Source organism: Carassius carassius, chromosome 22, assembly GCF_963082965.1.
Source record: "Carassius carassius chromosome 22, fCarCar2.1, whole genome shotgun sequence".
NCBI classification, from domain to species: domain Eukaryota; kingdom Metazoa; phylum Chordata; class Actinopteri; order Cypriniformes; family Cyprinidae; genus Carassius; species Carassius carassius.
Window position 1 is genome coordinate 9,611,791 of NC_081776.1, and position 8,588 is coordinate 9,620,378.

At 35.4% G+C, this 8,588-nt stretch overlaps 1 protein-coding gene across 1 annotated transcript in view; it reads right to left on the minus strand.

Annotated features, from left to right (window-relative positions):
• Nucleotides 1–296: 296 nt before the first annotated feature.
• LOC132098895 (prestin-like) overlaps nt 297–8,588 on the minus strand; it is a 14,669-nt gene continuing 6,377 nt past the window's right edge. Inside the window, exons 5-19 of the mRNA XM_059505167.1 lie at nt 8,397–8,569; nt 7,635–7,799; nt 5,943–6,095; nt 5,766–5,848; nt 5,526–5,673; nt 4,451–4,564; nt 4,162–4,239; nt 3,840–3,935; nt 3,538–3,644; nt 3,068–3,137; nt 2,773–2,865; nt 2,480–2,608; nt 2,023–2,235; nt 1,548–1,602; nt 297–955 (exon numbers count right to left, since the gene is read on the minus strand). Of these exons, the coding sequence (XP_059361150.1) occupies nt 834–955; nt 1,548–1,602; nt 2,023–2,235; nt 2,480–2,608; nt 2,773–2,865; nt 3,068–3,137; nt 3,538–3,644; nt 3,840–3,935; nt 4,162–4,239; nt 4,451–4,564; nt 5,526–5,673; nt 5,766–5,848; nt 5,943–6,095; nt 7,635–7,799; nt 8,397–8,569 (1,799 nt within the window). The 3' untranslated portion in view covers nt 297–833. The remainder of the gene's footprint in view (nt 956–1,547; nt 1,603–2,022; nt 2,236–2,479; nt 2,609–2,772; nt 2,866–3,067; nt 3,138–3,537; nt 3,645–3,839; nt 3,936–4,161; nt 4,240–4,450; nt 4,565–5,525; nt 5,674–5,765; nt 5,849–5,942; nt 6,096–7,634; nt 7,800–8,396; nt 8,570–8,588) is intronic.

Consider the following 8,588-nt stretch of genomic DNA (forward strand, 5'->3'; position numbering starts at 1 on the left):
ATATGTAATAAATTAGTGGTAAATATAGAAAATTATATAAATAGGCACTTTAAGGAATAAACATTTAATAATTTAGAGTATTGAACTGATTTACATTTATTACACAATATCTGAAATCCACACAACATAAAAAGACAATAAACTGCACCACATTATATGCAGTTGCAACTAAGAACTTTGGGGATGGGGGGGGGGGGGCTTAAAACTATAAAATCAATATCTGGCGAGCCATTCTCAGAAACATCAGATTAAAGTATTTCATGAAATGGAAAGCAGCATGCTCGCCAACATTGCAATTATGTGATCAGGTCTAAAAAATATTTAACATATTAGCTCTTTTATTTACAGAATACTATAGCCAGATGAGAAAAAGTAGACTTTAAAAATATATAAAATACAGAGAAAAGAAAAACTAGCACATGGTGAACAATCGTAAAACTTAATTTCTATCATAAAAATAAGTTTACTGGAATGTCAATAAAATATTTAGACCAGTGCTAAAAAATAAACACTGGGCAAGAATCCATCTACAATAATTGCACTTAAAAGAACTGAAGGTACAGAGTGTTTTACAAGCGTCAGTAACAAATTGCGGTGGAGCTTATGATTATGGCTACTGTAATAATACATCATATTGAGCTCAACATTTGATGGTATATTCACATTAAATAAAGTGTTTCCATCAAATACATTTTGGCTTGCTCACTGTTTCCCAGTCTACTCTCATTATCATGATATCCAAAAGTGATATCCACTAAAATGACTAAGGAGTAACAGTACTTGTGCTTGTTTTAGCACGATCCATATTCTGCCACCTAGTTTGGTCTTTGTGCTCACTGGACGTCCATCGAGTGCCTACAATGCAACACTGCGTCATGAATGGTGGGGAAAATGAGGTCAGGGGTCACGGGCTCACAGAAGAATTTAAGTGTCCTGAGAGCAGAGAGAAGGGTCCCTGCACAACACAAACATATCAAATACGTTACAAGGATCTTAGGAAAGAATTAATAAGTTAAATTAATATATAGTAACATTATAGTAAAATTATGTATTATGTATTAGTTTGACATGTCAACATGACCATTTATTAGTTCCAACTCTAGGTGGAGATGTTTCCCACATTAAGCAGATATATCAGAATGAACTTTAACCTACATTATTAAGCATAGGAACTCTGGTGGAGTTTAATCATATTATAACGTTATATTACAGAAATGTATACATGTATAAATGAAATTAATTACTCACTACTACATCACTATTCGGTAAAAAAAATATTATTATATTATATTAGACACCAGCCAAATTATCTGAATAAAACCTCAGAAATAACAACAATAATAAAAAATAAAAAAATTACTCAAACACATGATGTGGGAAAAAATATCTATTATATTATAGGAATGTATATTATAGAATATATTATAAGTAACGTATATACATGTAAAAATTTAATTAATTACTGCTACATCCAGCCAAGTCAGAACTCTGATGTTCAAAAATAATTGTAAATATATATCTATGTAAAAATGAAAGCATTTACTTACTGCTACATCCAGCAAGCACAACTTTCACGTCAACTGTTGCAAACTCCTTTATCACCTGCAGAAAAACAGAGGAAACCCCAATCAAAAATAATAACCACAATGACTCAATATGGTTTCTAAAACATTGTGTACTGAGGTGTTTAGGGTGCATTTAGGTCACTGGATCTATGGTATTTTGTATTCATTGAGCAAATATCATGAATCAGATCACTTAAGTAATAGCACACCCTTTCTCAACAAGCCATTTCAAATCAATAGTGCAAAAAATAAGGGAAATGTAACATGTTGAAGTTTAATATTACGAGTTAGAAGTTTGTTCAAACATCTAACCCCAAAATATGAGAAACCGTAAAACTGAAAAAAAGCTGCTCTATTTGCAACAGCACAGCATGTATTAATAATAATAATGTATTAAGCCAGATTTCACTATTCAGTGTTTAAGTGCCTTCTTTGAGAATAAATGCTGTTGACTTACTGATTTAATGGTTTTGGCTCCTACAGAGTCAATAAAGTTGACAGGAGTAAAGTCCAGTACGATGGTGTGAATGGGGGTCAGACGCTGCAGAAAGAGGTCATCCTCAGATTCAGACTCAGCGTGGTTCTGAGTCATATGGCCATTGGTATTCACATGATCCATCTGCTTTTCCGCTCCAGACACCACCTCAACAGTGACGCCCAGCTCCACATCCTGTTGGGACACCACAGAACATCACATTGCATGGAAAGATTTCACAGAATAAACTTTAAGCTACAGTGTTTTGTTCTGAAATTTGATTTCATTTTGATTTCAAATTTGTTTGCAATGTTTGCAAACTCCCAACATTGGAAATCCATGCTGAGGTTCAAATATTTGTGTAAAGGATAAAAAGACTTCACTGACAAGGTCACAGATAAAATACATTTAGATAAAAAAAACAACAACAACAACTTACCAATAAGACAACTGCATTTTTCTTTACTGGAGAGCAGTGGTTTACAGTCTTCCTCTTCCCATTGTCTCTTTTTGCATATTTTAGCTGTGATTTCCTAGCAACGAGCAGTTGTGCAGGGTCAATTCCAGTCTGTAGTCATAAAAAGTAAAATATAAAAGCACTTTATGAAGCCAAACGCCTGCTGCTTATAGTTATCTCTCTACACAATGTATGGTTCAATAAATACTGAAGGACAGAACCATAAAACACAAAAATGTTTTAAGTGAATAATAACTTTAAGCATTTGGTCTCACCTTTGCCTTGAGGGAGCTGACATACAGGTCACTGTTTGCAAAGTATATGGAAGCATTGGACTGAAAAATCTTAATCCCTGAGCATTCCTCAGCCTTGAGAAAGAGAAAAACGGCAGATAAGAGGACAAAGACTGTGGTCAAAAAACATTTAGGATTAAATCAGGCATAATTGGATGCCTGTGACTACGAAAGGCTTGTGAACAGCACTTTTGGAATGGAGCAAGCTCATGTTAAGGATCTAGGTTATCGTGATAATTTTACGATGGTTTAATGTATTTTAAAGGAAATGTCTGACCTCTTCATACTCATCCACGTCAAAGTAAAGTCCCGTGCCTGGGATTTGTCCAAGAAGAGCATTTTTAGGGCTTAAAATAAAGCAATAAGGTCTGAATTAGACATTTTCTTTCTCAAAATAATTCAAAGATGATCCATAATCCAAAAATGCATTGAATAAAAAATATGTAAATATAGAAATAAATGTATAATATGTTTCTTATTATAAAGTAAAAATACTAATTCAGATTTATTTTTCAGATTTATCAATTGCCAGTAAAGTAGAATGAATGAAACACATTTGTAAATTATTTCATTGATACTTTACTAATTATGTATTTATTTATTATATATTAATGATATATTTTACAAATAAATGTATTAATAAATAAATAAAAATTCAATATCAAGATTTCATATGCAAAGACAGAAAAAAACAAGGGTTTTCATGCTGAATTTTGTCATCAATTGGCATCAGAGCAGTAAGATTACCACTGTGTTCTGTAAATAACTGTGAGTATGGCAAAGCCCATGGCAACCACCAGGCCATAATCCAGACCCAGGAAAACTGATGCGAAAAAAGACACCAGCCAAATTGCCTAAAGAAAACATGTCAGACATTAACAACAACAAAACCAAATTTCACTATGTCTCAAAAAATAACACAAACACATGAAGTTTTAAAAGAGAAATTTTAAGAAAAGAGATTTAATTTAATGTAATAGTTTAAAAAGATAGTAATTGGTAAAATAAGTATGATGAACACATCCAAATGAAGCGCCTCTGACACTCACCAGTTCAATCTTGCTGGTTCTCCATAATGCAGGAATGTCTTTTATTTGCCTAAACATCCCCAGGAGATTGACAAAAATGATAGCAGCCAGCACGGTCTAATGAGAATACAAAGATGACACTAATAAACACCATCTGATCTCTGACCTCTGTCGTTATGCACTAAGAATGCGTCTGTTCTGCTATGAGGGCTTGGGGTAACAAATCAGACTGTCCTTTGTGCTTTCCAAAAAAGACCAATCATTTGAAGTCAATTTCTTTTATTCATTTTTGCACAAAATCAATGAGCTCCATGACAAGCATATCAGATAGCACGTCACTTACTGTAGGTAATGGCTGAAAGACAAATCCAATGGCCACCACCACCAGTAGCACAAGTAGGGACGCCAAGAGTCCTGCAATCTGCAGACAAACATTAACAATTAAATGGAGTCTTTGAGGAGGCAAGACGGTCTTATCTTATCGTTATGCTTTTATGGCAGGGATATAGCCACTAAAATGAGGACATTATGAAAGGGACACTTTCAGGAAATGTAGTTTTGCAATCACCAACTGCATTCATATGCACATAATGTCACCAATATGGCATCTAACACAAATAAGTCCCACTTACTTCAGTATGTCCTCCCGTGCTCTCCTGTACCAGGCTTCGAGACATTGAGGCGGTAACCACAAACGTGTGGAAGAATGAACTCAGAAAATTACAAAGTCCCAGAGCGATGAGCTCCTACGGTCACGATAAACACAAAATGAATTAATTAGACCATGTAGTTAGATTTCAGGTTTATAAAAAATATTAAAACTATTGTATAACTGCTGTGGCCTTAAAAACTTTGGTCCATGCAATCTGTAACCGTAATAGCTCACACTGTATAGTTTTTTACACATACTGTAAAACAGCAAACAGTTATTCTAAATTGTAATAACATTTCACAATAGAGCTGTTCTTAACAGTATTTTTGATCAAATAAATGAGAATAAAAAGACTTCTTCCAAAAACATAAAAAAACTTATTAACCAACCTTTGAAAGGTAGTGTACATGTAAATATACTGTAGATATATTTATAGGATTATGTCAGCATGCTATTCCGAATATAGCCCAGATTTTTTTTATATATAAATGGAGGGCAAAGTACTGTTGGTGTGCTCATTGAGGAACTTGGCTCCTCACACAAACGTTTGGTCCTAAACATGCAAACTAGTGAGTTAATGAGGTCACAATCCATCTTTATTACTGTTGTTCACTTAAGCATGTCACTTTACATAATGTCGTCTCATGTGAACTTTCCCTGCAATTAGTGTACTATACGTCACATTGGACAAAAGGGTTTACTAAATGTAACTCCCGGTTCTGGCTGATTTGGGCATTCAACTGCAACTTAAAGCCATAGAAACCAAAATAAAGAGCAGCAGAAAAAAACGACATGTCCCTTACTCTAAGAAACACAGAATCAAATCACTATGACGATGAATAATGGCACGACTGAATTAGATACAGTTTAACAGCATATCTTTAGTTATATCACTTCAAAACTAACAAACTTTGTTTTGTAAATTTGTTGCTTCCAAGTAAATGCCTCTTGGTTTGATTTTTTGCCTTATAACGCAACTCATATGAGATTTTTAAGTAGGGCCAATATACAAGGTGGAACTATGACATTTGCAGAGAGTGTATTTTATTCTCTACCTGATTTCCATCCACACTGTAGCCATGCTTAAAAGCAAAGATTTTGGCTAATGATATTGCAATTGAGAAGCCAACAACAGCTATAGCAAAGGCGTCTGGGAAGAGGTTAGGAAAGACCGAGAAGTCCGGAATCTTGGGTGGCAGCAACCTTAAAACAAAACATTAAGGAAGATATATTAAAATGTAAACATTTGTAAAAATGTAAACCATTTTAGTTTGAGTAAGTTTGCATGATCTTACCCAGTGGGAATTTTACCCACGACTTCAACTCCATAATTTTCAGACATAACCATCCCATATGAGATTCCAGTGGACACAATTACCTTCAAAGAACAAGAACATCAGGCATTCACACAAAGGGATTTTGAGTCCATGTGTGCGCACAATGTTTCATAGGAAGGGCGTTTAAAGATTTACCACTATGATTTCTCCAGGGATGGGGATAGGTAGCTTCTTTTTGAAGCGCTCATTGAGATCTTTGATGAAGTACAGGAACACTATACACACCAGTCCAATAATTAGAGTGACAACATTAGTGCTTGCAATGTTCCTGAAGACAGCATCAAGACTCTGGGGGAAAACAAAGTGTACAAAACAAAGCATTACAACCACAAAATAATGATATCACAGTATAAAGCAGGGGTCTGCAACCTATGGCTATCATTGGCCTATAATCATTGGCATGCAAGCAACAGGGAACACTTCATAAAGACGTAGATTTTGAGGCATGTATCCTCAGTCACACAGCCTGTTAGGAGCTATAAATACTATTAAAAGTGTGAGAAATAACCTGCGCTAATCTATAGATGCATGTGGCTCCAGCAAATAAATCATGCATCTACTGCTCAAATGATGCGCTTCAGATCAATACTAGTGATCTTTTGAAAGGAGTAACTAGTAATGAATAATATATTAAATTTTTTGAGTAACAAGCTCAACACTGTTTTTAGCAATAAATAAATTACCATTATAAACACTGGGTATTTTTAGGTCGTTGTAAAACACAATGACAGTGTGAACAACACATCAAATTAAATATTTTATTTAAGTTTTTTGCCAAGGCAACATGTAATTTTCATTCAAGTGTTTTAAAGGTGACATATCATGAAAATCAGGCCTTTTCCGGTTTTAAGTGCTTCAAATCACAGCGCCGCCATTCTGTTTTCGCAAGCGACAGCTGTTTACCAGTTCTAACGCCATGGCAAAAGTTCGAGCAAAGCATGCAAACTGTTCTATCACTGTATGCACAGACGAGAACACTATTTAGAGTCCCAGCCTCAGACGAGACAAGAGAGCAGTGGATTCATGTATTTACTGTATATTACCCTGCTGCCACACAGATTTAATATAAACATGCAATCTCTTTCCCAGGTGTTTACCTTCACAGACATAACTCATGTGTTTTTAACAAAACCTTTTGTGTATTTGACAGTTTAAGCGCAATAAGACATGAAAGAGAACTTAGTTTAGTACTCACATGCTTTTTGACAGCTGCTTTCTGTGCGCATGCTTCGGAAAAGACAGAAAACACTAACTTACATCAGAAGTTTAAACTAATATGACTTTAAAACGCATGATTTCAGCACGATAGACATTGATATAAAAATCTTTTTGGTTTTGATTACCGAGTATCTGTATGAGCTGTAAAGGCACAGCCCTATTCTGGAAAAGGGGACGGGTAGCAGCAGCTCATTTGCATTTAAAGATACATGCACGAAAACAGCATGTTTCTGCTTCCTCTCAAAACAGCCATTTTCAAAAATGATATAATAAATTATCCGTTGGGTGTTTTGAGCTAAAACTTGACAGACACACTCTGGGGACACCTGAGACTTATATAACATTGTAGAAAGGGGCATAATAGGTCACCTTTAAACAATTTGGTCATTTAAAGTAATTCATCAAATATTTAGTTAAAATCTAAGTAAAAAAAAAAACTGGTCTTCAAAAGACCTTTATTCATTCATGATTTAATCAATACCTTAAAACACCAATCAGAAAAAATGAATAAGTGTTCATGAAGTAATGTGAAACATGTTTATAGGTGCAACAGTGTCTCATAATGATAATAAACACCCTAAGGTTTCCCCAGGGTCAAAGGTTACTCACATGCACTACAGAGAGAGGCCCATTGAAGCGTGCAGTGTGCACTCCCAGCAGGTACTTGATCTGCGACACTGAGACGTGCACAGCGGCAGCCGTGGTGAAACCTCGCACCAGCGGCTCAGTCAGGTAGATCGCCAGGAAGCCAAATCTCAGCAGACCCAGAACAAACTATAGTAGGTCAGAACATAATTATGTTTCAAACATCAATCTGAGAGTGCCCGGGGCTATAGTAACTTGAGGAGAATCACATGAATTCATCAGCCTGAGCAGGTTTACAGTTTTCCATGAAAGGTGTCCATTATAAACAGGCCTGTAGGCCGGTTTAAGATGTCTGTAATGTTTAACTTCAACCTGTTTTAATTGGTTTATGATAACATTGCAGTGCACTTCTTTCTCATAAAAAGTGTTTCAGTATAGAGCTGGCCATTTTAGCTGACAATATGAGCTGAATGACAGAGAAAAAGAAAACACTCTTGCACAAGAGGTTTATCTACAAAATATGGTGGTGATTACAATGATGCAATGTAACATCTGCCCATGTTGCAAAAATTAACTTGTATTCCAACCACAGATACCGGAGAATGCACTAGATTTGATCTACTATAGTTCTAACGTGACAAACACATACACATTATATCAGGAGAGAAATAATTGACTAATTTTTTCTTTAATATCAGATATTATGTCACCCTTAATAAAATTAAGTAAGAATTTGACTAGATTCTATGCTCAATTTGATGTGGGTATGACCAGATAGCAGCCCACCTGTATGATTCCTACTAGGGTTGTCAAAGCTACAACCACCTCCACTCTTCTGGCATCACGAGCCTCAAAATCCACAACCTGTGAAGCATTGGTCCCATTGACTGCAAACATGGAGTCCGGGGCCTCCCTTACAGCAACCCCACCGATCATCAGACTGATAACTGCAAAAGTACCTAAAAAAAATAATAAATA